We start from the raw sequence: 18,199 nt of genomic DNA, 5'->3' as shown, positions 1-18,199 counted from the left end.
AAGCGTCAACAGGGGCTCCTTTAGACCAAGGTTGTCTGTCGGTGGGAGGAAAAAGAATCCTGTCAGGACGTTTGGGGATGGGCTCTACGGTGTCAGGCTCCTTCCATGCCCATGTTGTAAGGTTCACCAAGGGGTCCGCTGGCGGGGACACCCAGGAAGTAGATGGGCCCGTGCCAAAAGCCTTCAGGAACACAGAGTCATCCGTAGAAGGTTTTGGGGCTGACCAACCTCCACTCTGGCGGGGGATTTCCATGATATCTCCGAAGCAGACATCTTCAGGAGGTGACCTGAGGGAACCTTCTCCTTCATCTAAGTCCGTGTCCATAGTGAGGGACTCAGGGGAGTCCAGGTGCCTCCTTTTGCATTTGCGCTTACTGGGGCCCTCTTCAGTGGGACTCTCTGAAACAGACTTGTGAGCCGTGGGGGGTTCCTCAAGGGGAATAACCTGGGTCTTCCCTAGCACGGGCTGTCCCTGAAACAGGATGAAGGGAGTCATCACCAAATCCAGTGCAGTCTGGGAGGAATCCAAGGAGATGGGCTGAGGTCTCAATCCCTGGGAGAAAACCCTATCCACCACTTCAAACGCTGAAGGAGAGCACACCTCCTTGGCACCCAGCAAGAAAGAAGCTCTCCCCGGGTCTGAAGTGAGGAACGGAGCCGAAGCGAGGCTAGCCTGAGTTCCAAGGGAACAGTTCAGATCCGAAAAGGTCAGAGCCGAAGATGGATCCATTCCCTCGGGTCAGACTCCCTGTCCACGGCTCCGAGAGTCGCTCAGATCCGAACTAGCCGGATCCGAGGAAAGTACAGCTGTGTACACTTACCATGAATGTATTCACTGTTGCAGTCCTTACATTTGGGTAATCTGCTGGCAGGTTGCCCTCAGTCGGCCTGAATTCCAAAGTCTTGGGTCCTGCGTCGGTTGCTATCTTCTCTCCTATGACGTCAGGTCGTCAGGGGTATAAAACATGCAGCCGACACCATTTTCTTTAGTTTTTCTTGTCCCCGATGTCAAGTGCCTCCAAAAAGGTAGCAATATTACAAATGTTTATATATATATATATATATATATATATATATATATATATATATACATGCATCAATGTAAACTTTACCTTCATCTACAAGCAAATACACCACATAGGTTGTAGAAGATAAAGAAGGGAAAGATCAACTGTAGAATGACAGGGGGATGGCGGGAGGGTAACCTGGACTGCAACAGTGAATACACTCGAACATCTACATTTATGGTAAGTGTACACAAAAGTACAGTTGTGTACCTAACATAAATGTAGATGTTAGAGTGTATTCACTGTTGCAGTCATTACTCTTGGGTTATCCTGCTGGCAGGCTACCCGCAGTCAGCCTAAATTCCAAAGTCTTGGTGTGGCGTCGGTTGCTGTCGCCTCTTCCCTGACGTCAGTACGCCAGGGGTATAAAAGATGCAGCCAACGTCATTTTCTTCAGTTTTTCTTGCCCCAGATGTCAGGTGCCCCCCAAAAGGGTAGGCTAAAAAAATATGCCAATAAACATGCACGCATGCACTAAGGTAATCATTTCCTTCATCTACAAGCAAATACACCACATAAGTTGTATAGACTAGAGAAGTACAGATAAGACCCAGCAAAAGAAAGGGGGATGGTGGGAGGGTAACCTGGACTGCAACAGTGAATACACTCGAACATCTACATTTATGGTAGGTACACAACTGTACTATGTTCATCGTGTTTCACTGTTGCAGTCATTACTCTTGGGTTGAATCCCAAAGCTGAGGATGGGTGGCTGGGGCTAAATAGGATTAGGAGAGGCTATGAGGCCCTGCAGAACTGCAGTGGCAAAGCCTGCTCTGGATTTAGAGTAGAGAGGTAAGTGGTAGTGCTTTTTAAAAGTGTGCACTGAACTCCAAGTTGCAGCCTCTAAGATGTCTTTGGTTGGTACTCCTCTGAGGAAGGCTGCTGAAGTGGCTGCTGCTCTGGTTGAATGTGGCCTAATGCCCTTAGGCACTGATTTGCATGTTGTGAATAGCAAAAATGAATGCAATGGCCTATCCATTTTGAAATGGTCTGTTTTGAGATAGCCTTTCCTTGTGATCCTGCAGCATATGCCACTAAAAGTTGCTCAGTCTTTCTAAAAGCTTTAGTTTTGTCCAAGTAGAAGCATAGCTGAGCAGCTGTCTGTGTATGTCCAAAGAATGCAGAAGTCTCTCACCCTTGTTCTGTGGGTTTGGATAAAAGGTAGGCAAGTGAATGGTTTGGTTAAGGGCCACACTGGACACCACCTTAGGCATAAATGTTGGGTTTGTCCTCAGAGAAACCCTGTCTGGATGGAAAATGATAAAAGGTTCCACAGCCATGAGTACCTGCAACTCAGAGACTCGTCTTGCAGAGGTTATTGCTAGGAGCAGAGCTGTTTTCCAAGATAAGAATTTTATATCAGCTGTTGAGGCTGGCTCAAAAGGAGGCAGCGTGAGTTTTTCCAAGACATAATTGAGGTCCCATGCAGGTATTGGTGCTCTCCTTGGAGGTCTTATGTTTTTGGCCCCCTGAGGTACTGCCTTATTAAAGGATGAGAAAAGATAGGTGGTTCTGTATTGTAATGGGCTGAAATGGCAGAGGCATAGATCTTAACTGATGAAAGGGATAGACCTTTGTCCAGCATCTCAGTTAAGTATTGTAAAATCTGAGGAATATTTGGTACCAACGTCTCAATTCCTTGTGCCTGGTTCCAAGCACAGAATCTCTTCCATTTTTCTGTATAAGATTTTCTGGTACTGGGCCTCCTGACCTCCAAAATAACATCCATCACAGCTTTGGAGAGAGGAGTGTACTGAATGGCTACATTATCCGCCATGCTGCCAGATTTAAGGTCCTGAGTTGGCTGTGCAGGATCTGATTGTTTTGTTGGGTCAGTAAGTGAGGAATTTGAGGCAATGTCCAGGCTGGACCTTGAGACAAGTGCTTTAGGATTGGGTACCAGTGCTGGCGTGGCCAGTCTGGGGCAATCAGTATAATTTTTGGCTTCTCCTGTCTGACCTTTAGTAGTACCTTGGGGAGGACAGGCAGTGGAGGAAAGGCATATACTGTTAGGTTTTTCCAGCTGAAGGATATGGCATCCACTTTCCATGCTTGCTTGTGATAAGTCCTTGTGCAGAATCTCTGTAGTTGGCAGTTGTGAGGGGAGGCAAATAGATCTATGTCTGGGCATCCCCATTTCTTTGTTATCATGCTGAAGACTTGTGGATCCAGTTTCCACTTGTGGGGATCCATGAGGTTTCTGCTTAGTTTGTCTGCCAGAGTATTTACCTTTCCTGGCAGGAATTGTGCTTGCAGGTGAACTTGATAAGTCAATGCTGTGTTCCACAAAGTCATGGCTTGTCTGCAGAGGGGGTAGGAATGTGTGCCACCCTGCTTGTTTATGTACCACATGACTGTAGTATTGTCCGTCTTTATTAGCAGTTGCCCTGGATGAAGTAGATCCTTGAAAGCTGTCAGGGCATTCTGAACAGCTAGTATCTCTTTTTGATTGATATGAAGATGCATCTGGTTTGCGGGCCATGTGCCCTGAATACATTTTCCTGCCATGTGGGCCCCCCCCAGGCATAATCTGATGCATCCGTTGTTAGTGTCTGCCTGGCTGTGGGTAAAGTAAATGGCTGTCCTTTGTTGTGGTGACAGGCCTGTGCCCACCATCGAAACTCCTGTTGCAGGCAAGGAATGAGGGTAATTAATGTTTCCAGGCTGTGGCAATGTTGAGTCCAAACACTTTTTAGATACCATTGTAGTTTCCTCATATGTAGTCTGGCATATGGAATTAGCAGAATGCTGGATGCCATGAAGCCCAAAGCCTGCAGAATTTTTCTTGCAGATAACTGGGTCTTTGCTGCAAACATTTTGAAGTAAGAAGTCAGTTGCTTTTGTTTGTCTGGCGTGAGATAAGCCATCTGGGCAGTTGTATTTAAGCTTGCACCCAGGAATATGATCTCTTGAGAGTGTACTAGTTATAATTTCTTTTCGTTTACTGTGTACCCTAGGCAAATTAATAATCTTTTTACAAACACCAGATGCTTTAGTAGAATGTCCTTGTTCTCTGCTTGAATAAGGCAGTCATCCAAGTAAGGATATATTTGAATTCCTCTTTGTCTGCAAAATGCAATTACTGGTACCAGGCATTTTGTGAAGACCCTGGGCACAGTAGATAAGCCAAAGGGCAGTGCAGAGAATTGGTAGTGCATTGAGCCAGCTATTAATCTGAGGTATCTTCTGCAAGACTGTCAGTGGGACATGCAGGTATGCCTCTTTTAGGTCCAAAGTTACAAGCCAAGCCTTCTTGCCCAGCATGGGCAGAAGCTGCTGCAGAGTCAACATTTTGAATTTTGGAACATCCAGAAATGTGTTTAGAATAGACAGGTCCAGTATTGGTCTTTAGGCTTTGTCCTTTCTGGGTACCAAGAAAAGTCTCGAGTAAAATCCTTGTCCTTGCTCTTGCTGTGGTACTCGCTGAATGGCCCTCATGTCCATGAGGGATGAAACTTGTTTTTGTGCCTCTGCCCATTGATTGTGTGGCAGGTCTGGCATACCTTTTACCCTTGGCAGGGTGTGAAAGTGGAACCTGTAGCCCTGAGACACTATATTCAAGACCCATTTGTCCTGGGTGATCATGTGCCAATTTTGTGAAAAAAAGTGCTAGTTTTCCCCCTAAGGGGGCTGCCAAAAGATAAGTGCTTGGTGCTGGCAGAGGAAAGTCATTGGGACTGTTTCCTGTATGGCTGTGATTTGTCTTCTCCGTGTTTGGAGGTAGAAGCTCCCCATTGTTTAGGCCTGTATGAGCCTTGAAGCTGGGACCTGCCTCTGGGGCATCTGTATCTGCCTCTTTGTGGCCTGACACTGGAAAGGACCAATTCTTTGCAGGCCAGTTCCTGCTAAATCTGGGTGGCTGCACCTGTAAGAAATCCTTAACTGTCTGCATAGATTTCGCTCTGTCCTCCATTTTCTTCAACACCTCTTCTGCTTTAACACCAAAGTATCATGCTGTAATGGAGCATCTAATAATTTTGCTTTAACATGATCAGGCAGATTCTGTTCCTTTAACCAAGCATGCCTCCTAATGACAGAACCCGTAACAGCGGCCCTGCAAGAGGCCTCCAGAGAATCAAAACAACATTGCAAAGTATGCTTTCCCACTTGTTCAGTTGCATGCAATAAATCCTGCATTTCCTTGTTTTCTGCACATTCAGAATTTGTTAACATTTTCTGTTTAAGCAGTGGCATTAAATATTGCTGATATTTTAAGCATATGACATTGATTATTTAAAGCCCTCACAGCCCAGGTAGCAAAAGTGTAAACCTTTTTCCCCCATCTGTCCAGTGCCCCTTGAATCCCTATCAGAGGGGGATACGTTTTTTTGCAGTGGAAGCCTTGACCCCTTTGGGACCCTGAGAAATAGTTTCTGGGTCAGCAGCAGGGTTTTTATAAAGAAATTTATGTGAATCTGGACCCATGTAGTATCTGTCTGGCTTAACAGGCGCAGGGGGTAAAGAGTCAGGAGACAGGCCGGACTCTGAAAATACATCATCTACAATGTCTAAAACAGGGGGGGATAGCAAGAGGCCTGTGCTGAGGTAGTAAAAGAAAGTCTCTGAGCCTTTTCTTAGATTCTGAGTAATCTTGGCTCTCCCAGTGGAAGTGCTCCCTCATGGTATGTAGGGTTTCCCCAAAAGAATATTACTCAGGAGGAGAGGCTGAAGGGATAGATTCTTCAGCATCAGAATCCACATAGGGAGGAAGAGAGTATTCCTGTACAGAAGAGGAGTCAGAGAAAATGGAAACCTGATCTGAAGATTCATATTCTGTCTCTTGCCTAGGCCTCTTATCAGGAGGGGGATGGGAACCCCTGATCAAAGTAATTAGGTCTTCGGCCATTTTGAGCATCTGTTTTTTAGGCATGGAGGCCTGTCCATGGGCTTGCTGCACTTGTTTCTTTGTCTTTAGTGGTGCTTTAGTCTTTGAAGCTGTAGTCGGTTTTACATATAACTGTGTAGGCCTGAAAACACCCTCAGAAGCCGATGCCTGCTTAGCGGTTCCGGACCCATCTGAGGGAATATTTTCCAAGTATCCAATACCTTGAGTTTCCAGCGGCCTAGTCTGCTCCACGTGGGAGTTGAAAGCGGCCTGCAGCTCTGAGGTAGTGGGCGTCAGGGGTTGTGAAAGCGTCTCACTGAGAACCAGAGAACCGGCGACTGGCTTAGAAGAAGCCTCGTTGTCAGTTTTGGACCTCGGATGCCTGTCCTTTTCCTTGCATTTCTTGTGAATTGCGGTAGTCGGATGGCTATCCGATGACATTGTGTAATTAAATCTTCGGCCAAAGTAATGAAATGCAAAATCGTACCGACGCTTAATAGTGCGCTGGTTAAATTTAGCACAAGACCTGCAATTAGCAATGTCGTGATCATGGCCTAGGCAAGGAATACAATAAGAATGGAAGTCCTTATGAGGTATTTGCTTCCCACAAGTAATACAATTATTAACTTTTTCTGACATCGGTACAAAGCAAGAAAAAAGTTTCCCCAATGGGGTAATTAGCTTAGTGAAGACTTTGGTTCTGAAACTCAAACTCTAATATTTCAGTAGTCAGCCGACCGGCACTTGTGAAATGCTTCTGCTTTGGGCACCACACAGCAAGAAAAAGACTAAAGAAAATGGCGTCGGCTGCATGTTTTATACCCCTGATGACCAGACGTCATGGAAGAGAAGACAGCAACCGACGCAGGACCCAAGACTTTGGAATGCAGGCCAACTGAGGCAACCTGTCAGCAGATTACCCAAATTCAATGACTGCAACAGTGAAACACGAAGAACATCTCAAGGTAACAGCTGGAGTCGAGGTTGGAGGAACCGTTGGCACTGAGCTACCAGCTCCAAAGAGTCTCGAATCCAAAAACCCCGAAGCAGCTGCATGGATCGGGGAAGGAGAAATGGGATGGAAGAATGGCATGCAGGTCCCCCCCTCTGGAGGGAGAGGGGCCTGGCAAGACCCCCATCTGTATTTGGGTCTGAATGAATCTCCGCATCACCCTGTCCATAGTCAAAGTCAGATAGGCTCCGAGTCGATCGCAAAGAGGTGACAGATTTGGATCTGGCTGGTCTGCGAAGCAAGGGTGAGGAAGGCCTCGGATTGGAAGATTCCATCGGCTCTGATGAGAAACTGGGTGAACGGAGTCTAGGAGAAGCTGGCCTCAAAGTCTTTGATGGTGGACTAGGGAAGGGTTCCCTAACCGGAGACCTCTTGCAAGGCCTATCCCTCTTCCTCTCTGTCTTCCTTGCATCTTTCTCTGTCCTTTTCTTTTTCCTCTCTCACACCAGCACGAGTGGGAGTTTGAGTCCCTGTCTGAGTGGGTGGTTGGGTGGGAGTACCAGAGACCGAGGCCGTGGCAGAATCCAGCATGGAGGCAGGGAGAAGACCCTTGGCAACCAATTTGGCCTTCCTATCCCTGAGGGCCCTCTGGTTGAAGCCTGCACAAATTGTACATTGGATGGATAAATGGTGCACTCCCAAACAGATTACACACAGAGTGTGACCATCAGCCGGTGACAGCTTATGGCCACACACTCTGCATTTTTTGAAAACTGACTTAGGCTGATCAGCCATAGCCTAAAACTAACCGCCACTCCCTAAAGAGGAAACACAACACACTAACACACACTGAAGGGAAAATTAACGACCACTTTCACACAGAATATAGAAATAAACACACTTACAATCCCTGAAGCTCAGAGCAAAGGAAACCATGATGCTCACTATGGTGCGGCAAACAAGATCTGAGGGAAGATAGGCGATGGTGGTGTATTATGGGTAGGGGGAGGAGCTGGGAGCAGATGCTAGAAAATAAGTTGACGGCTCGGATCTGTTATGGATCCGAATACCAACAGGTTGCAGATAAAATGAAGTTAACTACTTCAGATCCCACATTTTTTAATAATTATTTGGATTTCAACAGCTGTCACCCTAGGCACACAAAAAAGAATGAGTTCCAACAAGGTCAGCTTTCACATGGAACTAAGTAAATTAGTTTTTATGTTCCAAGGAAAGAGGATACCCACAAGATCTACTATTTGAAATTAGTGAGGAAGTACTCAATGGACAAGGAACTGAATACAATCCACTACTATGTAATGACACGGGGGTAGTGCCCCAAGACACATGATCAGGAGAAGATTTACACCAACTCTATGGTGTTACCATTTGGTAGCTACACTAAGGAAATAAAGGATATATTTATTAGAAAATGGAACATATTCAAGAGTTATGCTGACATTTTTACAACCACTGGTGAAACTCCAAGATTTGTCTACAAGGCTGGGAATAACTTAATATTTTCATTTGAAAATCCCAGGATAGCATTGTGGTGCATGCAACCAATATAGATATATTTTACAAGAACAGAAAATAACTATAGGAAACCCCCCACACTAACATTTGGGTGATGGGAACTTTAACACCAGAGGAATAATGTTTATAGCAATTTGCTCAAGCTGTAAATATTTCTACATTGGAAAGACAACCATTTTTATGTAACTGCCATTCTTTTTTTTTGTTTGGAATTTATAAAGTCTCTGTTTTTATGTGATATCTGGAGTCTGCATTCTTATTTACTTCAGTGATTAACTAACAGTCTACAGTGTTATTAAGGGTTGTTAGCGACTGTTCACTAAACAGCCTTTTGTCATTTGACAAGTTTTCTCCTTGGCTGCATGGCACACGCTGGTTACCGTTTTCTTATTCTAAAAACAGGCTTACTACTGTGACTAGATTCCAAAACAGCTGCTCTCAGTGTAAGTGATCATTTACACTCAGAGCAAGTCTTTTGAAATTGGGCCCAATATGTACTGCTATATAGAATTGATATATATTTTTATTATTATTTTTAACATAAAAGAAAAACACTAAAGACGACATTAAAATTCAAGATGCTGCTGCTTCTCTGTCTTTTAGTGTAGAAGCACAATATCAGGAGAAATATTAACCACCTTATCTATGCAGACATTACCACTCCAAAAGCTGAAAGAAAGGAAGGAGCTGAACAGCTTGCTGATATGTGTGGAAGAAGAAAGTGTAAAAGCTGGTTTACTGCTCAGTTTAAAGAATGAGAATAGGTATCTAGCCCTATTACTTTTTTCTCAAATGGATGAAGAAGTGGAGGCAGTGACACACTTTATTTACCTTGACTCAAATGTCCCTGTAGAAGGTGAATTTAAAAGATGCTAGTTTCTTTGGGAGAATGGTTTGGCAAATTTAAATACCATATTAAAGGGCAAAAAACATCTCACTGTCAACAAAAGTCTGTATATTTAAATAAATGGCTTTTCCAGTAATAACATACGGCTGTGGGAGATGGACTATAAATAAGGTTGTGTGCTACAAAATCAATGCTTTTGAACTGCTGTGTTTGAGAAAACATTTCCGAATTCCATGGATTGCAAAATCAAATAGGTCAATACTTAAGGTAATAAATAAATCCAGACTGCTCACTGCCAAGTCTGATAGCAAAACAAAAAGAAAAATACTTTGGTGACACAAAACAAAGACGGGATTCACTGGATAAGGCAATGATACTGGGAAAGACTGAAGACAACAGAGGAGGACGACATCAAATGCCAAAATGGACAGACAATACAGCTGAAGCAATGAATATGGAATTGCAAGAACTTAGAGAAGCAGTGGTGGACAGACAGGACTGGTGCGCTGAAGTCCTTGATATTACAAAGGGTTGGACTTAATTAAATGACTAGATAGCATGCCTGCAACACTCCTTTAGAATTTCAATCCATTTTGGATATGAAGGCATTTATATTCAGGAAGTAAACATAGCCAAAAAGTTAGTAGCTTGGGCAGACCACTGGAAAAATCAGTAAATGGGTTACAGAATGACATGAATGCCAAATTACAGAAAAAGCTGGTACATTACCTGGATCCATAATCAGCATGAGAAGATGCATCACCTAATTTTAACAAGTCATCAGCTTTTACTTTAGGTATCTTTTTTCGAATTTTCTTTACTCTCCTCTTTGTCTTCTTAAATGTAGTTTCCTAAAGAAAAAAATGACTAAATAAAAATGACTTCCAGTGGGTAATGAGCAGAAAAAAAATAAACTCTTATGCTCTAGTTACATCAAATGTCATCACAGATCTTTACAACTAAACCTATTCCACTCTACTTTCACAGAAACGTTATCATTAGCTAATGTTTCACACCTACGTAGCCAGCAGCAACATACATGACAGTGCCTGTTTTGTGTAATAAAAAAGTTTGCTAAAAAGGAAGAAGGCAAGTCAGGTGAGAATTCAGCATAAAGTAAAATTATGTGAAAATTTTCAGCATGGCAGTACATCTTCAAGGAAGCTACAACTTAAGTAGTAACTACAAAGTACACCAACCCAGTCATTTCCCCTCATCAGTTTCAACTTCCTGTCTAGGTAAAGGCAGATCCCATGCTGGCATATATCCTCACATATGACAGCATACGTTTTCCATACAAATGGTGCTGGTCCATGCAGGTAAAGCAGATCTCACACTGGCATCTGTCCTGAAACAGGAGCTGAAGTCACCTAAAAAAGCAGTGCTGGTCCCTGCATCTTCAGTTTTTAAGGATAAATCTATGGTTCAATCAGTAGTACTCAGGGTAAACAAAGGCAATTAAAATTATGATATGAAAAAACTGCTAACACAGACTCATACAAATCCAAGATTATTAGGGTCACAGTAGGCGAGTGTACTTAATGCAGAGAGGACTTCTATGTTAAAAGCAATCAGATAGGTACTTACCATATCAACTGTTCTGAAAAGAGGACCTCTGCAATGGGTAAATGTTGGGATTTCCATTTCTGATATCCCCATCTCATCATGTGTTTAATTGTCTTCTTCCGCATTCAAGAGCATGCACATGGTGTAATGTCACTTGGCTGGAAGATCACACTCATCATTACCTATGCCACTTATTTTGAACTCCACCCTCTAAGTAAACACCACACACAAGAATATAATAAATGATACACTACCTGCCTTACAGGGAGATCCATTAGTAGCTCCAGGATGGAAACAGCATCCAAAACTCAGAGATGGCAGGAGGGTAATAAGCAACTACTGCAAAATGCCTCCATGGACCAGATGATATGGTGAGTGTATAACTCTTATACTGAATTAAGAGGCCTTCTGGAAGTGGTAGAGTCTGTTAAAGAGTCCCAAATGATGAAAAGCTATACCTTAGGGAAGACCACAGCTGGAGGAATGCCTAAAGGAAAAGGTTTGGAATGCCTAAAGGCAAAGGTTTGGAAAGCTGAAGAGTCAAAGAAATTTCACCTACTGGAATCAGTGCACAACCATTACCACTTAATGAAGGTGGAAACAACCAACCAAATGGATATGGTGCAAATGTCCTCATTTCAGACATTTCTGAGACATGCACTAGAAGCAATTACACTTCTGCTGGACTGACATCAGCATTTTCCAATGGGTGATTTGCCACCAGATGGCAAAAGACAATGCAATTGGCACTCAGTGTAGAAAAGGTGTGTTCAGACACTAAAAGGCCACCCCCCCCCCGAAACAAAGGAAAACACCAACTGTTCCAGCATGCTGAATTTATACCCCCCACACAAGTACAGCATAAGATGCTGGTGCACGAGCAGAGTATGAAAGGATCCATCTGTCTAAACAAAAGAAAACATGGAGAAGAAGACTGGTTTATGGACAGTTTTAACAATACTTTTGAAAGAAAAAATCAGTTAGTCCTAAGGTACACTCAATCCATGTAAATGGCAAAATTGGGTTCCTGAAATTAAAGCCAGCTGCTTAAAGAGTATGTCAGCAGACATGAAAGCAAACAAAAATAACTTCTTTCAAGAAATTAACTACAGACCTGCACAACCAGTATGTCACAATGGGGAGAGAGGGAAACCTGGCAAACACATCTCATTAACAATAAAGGCTCCTTTAGTGGTGGTGGAAGATGTAAGAGCCATTTTAAGGAATAGCTTAGCCAACTACTGCTAAGCAACAGTTCATCCCTCCACAAGGTTGCAATATATGTACACATAGCAACATAGGACCATAGCCGATTACTAGGCTACTGACTCGGTCTTCATCTTAAGCCCAGCCATTTCATCCCAATGCAATACTATAGAAATGCTAGTCAGTACCCAAGACTGCATTTAGTGATGACTGCCCATGTCCAGGAGGGCTGTGGGCACTATACCCGGTAAGAATTTACCGGGTATAGTGCCCAGTAAGAATTTACAGTGCCCCATCCACTCATCCAAGTTCCTCTTGAACAGTGTCATAGAGGTGCTCTGTTTCACATGAATTAGTAGTAGCCTGTTCCAAAGACATGGCAGTCGCTGGAAGATAAAGCTGTCCCCTCCAGCATATCCTATTTAAGTCACAGGCCATATTTAGGTCCCTGGAACATGTAGCCCTAATCCCGTTTGATTTATGGGTATGCAGCAAGTTCATCGGGTTTGGGTCATGCTTGAAACATATAACTTAACCATGGAATAACTAAGACCTGACTTGAAAATCAAGATCATCTCTGGGCTAAACTAATGGGGTTGCAAAGGATATTTCTCCTTCAAAAATGGCAGTTCCCTTCCATTTAGCAGAACAAGCCTGATGAATGGAAGGCTTTGTTAGAGCTTTCCTCACCTTTCAATATTCTCTGGAGAATCTAGTGGAAATGAGGGATCTAAAAAAGCAGCACACCCCAAGGTGGAGACAGTTATCATTCCATCCGATAGGGACCTTCCTTCCTCTCTACTGGGATAGTTTCCTGTAGTAACCCTCCTAGCCCAATGTGTGCCATCAATAAATTACCCAGTAGGAAGCAATCCACAGAAGAGTAACAAAAGAAAATTCAGAACTATGCTTGGATGAGGATATCAGAACAGGAAATCTCAAGTATTAACCACAGCAGAATGTTATCTGAAAACAAACATAATACATATATATTCACCACATCAGTCTACCTGTGAAAACATCCACAGAGTAGACTGTTGGAATTTCCTCTTTGTAATCTACAGCTTTCCTATTTTTTTTTTCTCTTCAGCTCTCACACTTGGGGGAGTGCATACTGTGATATGAATCGCTCCACAATTATAGTACAACTATTTCCTGCCCTCACTAGTTATAAGCAAGCACAATCTAAGACTAGAAACAAAGAACAAGTTTATAATTACAGATCCCTGAAGTTTAACTAAATTACAGGGAACTTCAACAGTAACAGCAGCAACTGGATGGAAGGTTTGTCCAAAGAGAATGTGAGAAAATAAGTAGACTGTGGATGAAACTCACAAAGATAAATTGAAACAGAGTACATAACTGTTTTATCTCATACTGATAACAGTATTCAGTATTTGAAAGAATTCCAAACCACATGAAAGAACCTCCTTAGGGGGCATAGCCAGGGAAGGGTCAAAATTCAACAGGATGAAAAGACAGAATTCTCTAACAATGAAGTGGAAAGGGATAATGCTTGTTGAAGGTAGAAAATGACAACTAACATACTTAAGGAAAAAAAGTACACCAGAAGTAGCCATGTGTCTGCTGGGCTGGCATTTCGCAACAGCTTTTTCCAATAAGAGCTCATCTTCTGATAACATATGATACAGATAGCAATCTTCAAGGTAGGGTTTGTTTAGCAAAAATCAGCCCCTTTTCCTCAAGCACAAGAGGCACACAACTGTGAAGTTCTTCCTGAACTCATTCTGTTCAAAAAGAACAAAGGCTGGTACACTTTGAAGGCCTGAAAGACTTCTCCCTCTGGTTTCTGCCTCAAAAAGAATTAATTGAAGAAAGATTCTGACAATTTCTGAGACGCAGCCCTATGAAAGACCAAACATACCTCTACCTGCCTAAAATACTTCTATTCCATTCCCTGTCTGCTGATACTCTTACTTGAACTATTACATTAACCTCACTGAGCAATCATATTTCAAATACTGCTGACATCTGCATAACTACTGCTTCTCATACCTATGACAATGCACATTCACTGTATTTAATCTCCGTGTTACTTAACTTCTGCCAATGGCTATACAAGTTTTCAAAACTGTAAATACTTGAAAATACAGGCATACACATCTGCAAAACTGTAAATGTTTGTAATACACTGTAAATATTTCTACATTTGTTTTGCTTACAACTGTATTTTCATATTGTGGCCTGGGTTGAGGCTGAAAAGGGTCATGTGTAACAGGTCCACTTACCCAGTTAACAAAAGGGATAAAATAAAAAGTATAAAAGAAATGTCAAAAAATGGTTCCCTATAAAAGAAAGTGTGACGCTCCAATATCTTATCAAAAGAGATGATGGCTATTTAACTTTGCAATTACTTTGTTTGAGACTTTATAGCAGTAGACATTTATTGTACCATGTACTTTATGAGCAGCATCTGCTTCATGGTAATAAATGCATTTCTACAGCAATATGAACTTTGGACTGTGTATGCGTTCCTCTGTGATGCTGCCTGTGTAGCTCAAATAATAAATCCCACACGTCTTCGGCACTAGTTTGTTTATGCTTTACACTATTAACTACAGAATCCCATTTGTGCTTGATGAAAATGAGGCACATGAAAGATGGAAAAAATAGGTTATGATTTGGGCTTGGTCACTGAGCTGGAAAAATGAAACTGCTCCCTTGCAACTGCGCTGTCACTTACTGGGACAGTGAAAGAAATGGCGACTTTAGCAAAGGATTTGGACATAGTGGAAGATATGTCATTGTAATCATAAGACATGAAGCTAGGCTCTAGAGGCAAGAAAAATTGAATGGAATCCCTGCCTAAAGAAAACAGGGCTAGACGAGGGGAGTGAGGGAGTCTCTTACTGCAATAGTGATCCTACCACTCCTGCTTGAACATCAACAGATATGGTAGTACGCTCACATAACTGTACTATGCACATTGTTTGCATCTCTACTGCAGTCTCAATCAGAACACGTGGGAAGAATAGCAACGGTAAGAGCACTGTCCACAGAATTAAGGAGCGGGAACACAAATACTACACAACAGCAATGATAAACTCATTCTGCTCTGAGAAAGGAAGTCTGGCTTGTGATGTCTAGAAAAAGTAAGTATACATGGCTGTTAATATAACTGCCTCAAAAATACTTTGTGCCAAGACATTTCTAAGGCTGCCATCCATTACAGTGCTTTGATATGGCAATGCAGCCAACGTACCATTTTGACAGGGGGTGCTTGGACAATAGTACAACTTAATTACCTGGCATGAAGGATACAGAGAGCCGATCTTTTTACCTGAAATCCTTAATCCTGTCCAGGTGATATCTTTGTTGCCTGTGCGCATCCAAGAGGTGCAACAGCCATCATCCTTTGCTCTACAAATATGAGAACAATATTGGTAGCTGGATGAACTGATTCAGTACTACCTCTGGTAATAGAATAAGGGAATAGTCCAAATAGTCACCCTGTCATTACAGAAAACACTGCAGGCCACTCTGCACATCAAGTCAGCAATTCTAATACACTTCAAGCTGAAATAACAGCCACAAAGAACAGGATTTTCCAGGATGGAAACATCACAGGATCTGACTCTGCTGGTTCAAAGGAAGTAAAGGTTAGTTTTTCTAAAACAAAGTTCATGTCTAAAAGAAGAACTAGCAGTTTCCTGGGGGCCTCAGATAAGTTACTTCCTTCAAGAACTGCTTGACAAAGAGGTGGAAACCTGTTAAAAACTGTTCTAAGGGTAGCAAGCTGAAATGGTTGAAATGTCCACTTTGACCGAGGGATGACAAATACCTTCGCAAAACAAAGTTGACTGATAAATGAGGGCTTGTTGAATACATGCAGCTGTGGTTCAAATGTCAGTTTCTCTGCATCAGAGTGAAAATTCAGCCTGCTTTGCCGGTAAGATTTCCTCCTGCTTTTTGTCTCATTAATAATCATCAAGATCTCAAGTGGAAAGGAGTCCCAATGCAGGGTTTAAAGTTATATACTCCAGACAGCAAGGCTGAAGTCTTTTAAGTATGGGTGCACAAAAGTCTACAGCTGCTGAGACAGAAGCTGCATAAGGATGGGGAATATTCACGGACACCTTTTGTTCAGTTTGTTTAGCACTGAAAAGCAATGTTGTCTTTGCCACAAGTGCGACCATAATCAAAAAGGCCTTTCACAGTAATTTGGGTACTGCATGCAAGTAAAGAAATGCATACCGAATAGCTCTGTTCCAATGGACAGAAAATGCATCCAAAGCTTCTACTGTAGGGTTGTTTTGAGCAGAACTTTGGTATCTGATGATTCTGTAAGAAGGTAAACAAGTCCATCTCTGGGGTACCCCAAAGAAAGATAAGCTCATGAAAAACGGTTGCATTCAAATTCTATTGGTGGGTGCTGGGTGAAGATGTGTTCAAGTGATTTACCATGGCACTCTGCACCAACAAGATGCAACAGGCATGGAAGTGAGGTTCTAATTTGATGCAAGATTCCATGTGATCATGGCTAGCCTTTACAGAGGAATAAGAATGTCTGCCACTTTTTGCTGAAATACCTCACAGACATGGTATTAAGAGAGCCCTTGATAAGGACTCCTGAGTGTGAAGACAGGTCTTAACATCTGAAGAACATAAAGAATGTCTATCTTCTCCTTTATACTGCCATACCTGGCTTGGTGCCTACTGTTCCAGGTGTCTTGGACTCTTAGTGAATTGAAGTGTGCTCCACAAAGCCAAGTCTAAGGTGCCCGAGTTAAAGATCTGATTTTTGTTGCCTCTACAAATGGCATTCCTATTTTAGGCATCACCACAGCTGCCCCTTCACCTTAGTTATTTGTGAATGGAGTGGGGATGTACATGGATGTTATGGATGTCTGCCAAAATACAGAATTAATGATGTGAATCATTAATAAGCTGCTTCCTATAATCTATGATTTAATTCCCTCAGCATCAAATTCCCCTTTGTCTGATTCTGAGCAAGTCACTTAACCAGATATTTCTTCTAGGTTGAGTCTGAAAAGGGTCATGTGGATCAATGGTCTATCCCAGTTAACAAGCATGAACAAATAAAGGAGTGGGATCACTTTCTCAAGACAGTGGAGGTACTGGTTCCCAAGATTTCTCAGTTATCAAGATGAAGCTTCCTCAATGCAACACTCAAGGGGGTCCTTGCTATCAAGCACACCTGTCTGGCAGTTTGGAAGAAAAGGCACAGTAGTATAATCACCTCTAGTGGGAAAAACAGGATGCATATCTTGGAGTCTAGGATAAGACTCAGGAAATACTTCAACTGGGAAAAGATGAGGGCTGGACTTCTGATAATTCAGAAATATTCCTAGTTTTATTTATTTCTGTTTGTTATCCATCTGGTTGGGCTGGGTCCACAAACCCAATTCAGCCATGACCCTGGTGTTGAAGCACAAAACAATATAGTACAAAGCACATGAAATACATTTAAGAACAAAAGCCAGAAACACAACAGAGTGTAAATAAGCAGCTTCAATAGAAAATGTACTTAACAATGACAAAAGCACAGATAAAAATATAACCAAATTTCAACATAAAGAATACTTGGAAAGTAAACTTACATGCTATGTACAATGTTCTGCATCTCGAGATGGAACATATTCCCATTATATAACCAAAGGCAAACCGAGCACCATAATGCATGTGGAATTACACACAGAATATTAACTAAGCACATATCTGTATATGGCAGAACTATGACACTCTTGTAATGGGTCATGACTACACTATATGCCAGAGAAACAGTCCTAGGGTATTAGTCATAAGGACAGAGAGAGAAAGAAATAAGTTGTAAGAACTGTAGGAGTATGTGATGAGAAACAAGTACAGGGAAGATAAAGGATGATGACAGACAGGCAAGAGAAATGAGAGAAAGGATCTAGGGGTAGTTTAGCAGGTGTGTAGAGATTTTAGTTGATGTCATCAGTTTGATCTTTGGGGCCTATTTTACATGGGAAGACACATTATTAGATGGTGCTGGGAGGAGGGTGTGTTGTAAGACTATTCTCTGTAGAGATTACAGGTGACTCCATTTCTTTAGGCAGTCATATTGTTTGCATCTAAAAGCCTTGCAATCAATAGTTTGTCATATTTCCTGTGGAAAGCTGTTCTACTTGGCAGAACAATTTTACAAAAACTTCTTTCTCCAAGGGCCACACTGAAGGGAGTACTCACTA

General features: G+C 42.3%; 1 protein-coding gene across 1 annotated transcript in view; it reads right to left on the bottom strand.

The window, feature by feature from the left end:
- SART1 (spliceosome associated factor 1, recruiter of U4/U6.U5 tri-snRNP) overlaps window positions 1-18,199 on the bottom strand; it is a 1,154,259-nt gene that overhangs the window by 508,712 nt on the left and 627,348 nt on the right. The window contains exon 10 of the mRNA XM_044073787.1: window positions 9,960-10,081. Within this exon, the coding sequence (XP_043929722.1) occupies window positions 9,960-10,081 (122 nt within the window). The remainder of the gene's footprint in view (window positions 1-9,959; window positions 10,082-18,199) is intronic.

The sequence above is a fragment of the Protopterus annectens genome, chromosome 6.part0 (assembly GCF_019279795.1).
Source record: "Protopterus annectens isolate FY-2018-M chromosome 6.part0, PAN1.0, whole genome shotgun sequence".
Taxonomy (NCBI): Eukaryota; Metazoa; Chordata; order Ceratodontiformes; family Protopteridae; genus Protopterus; species Protopterus annectens.
This window is presented reverse-complemented; position numbering and strand designations above follow the sequence as displayed.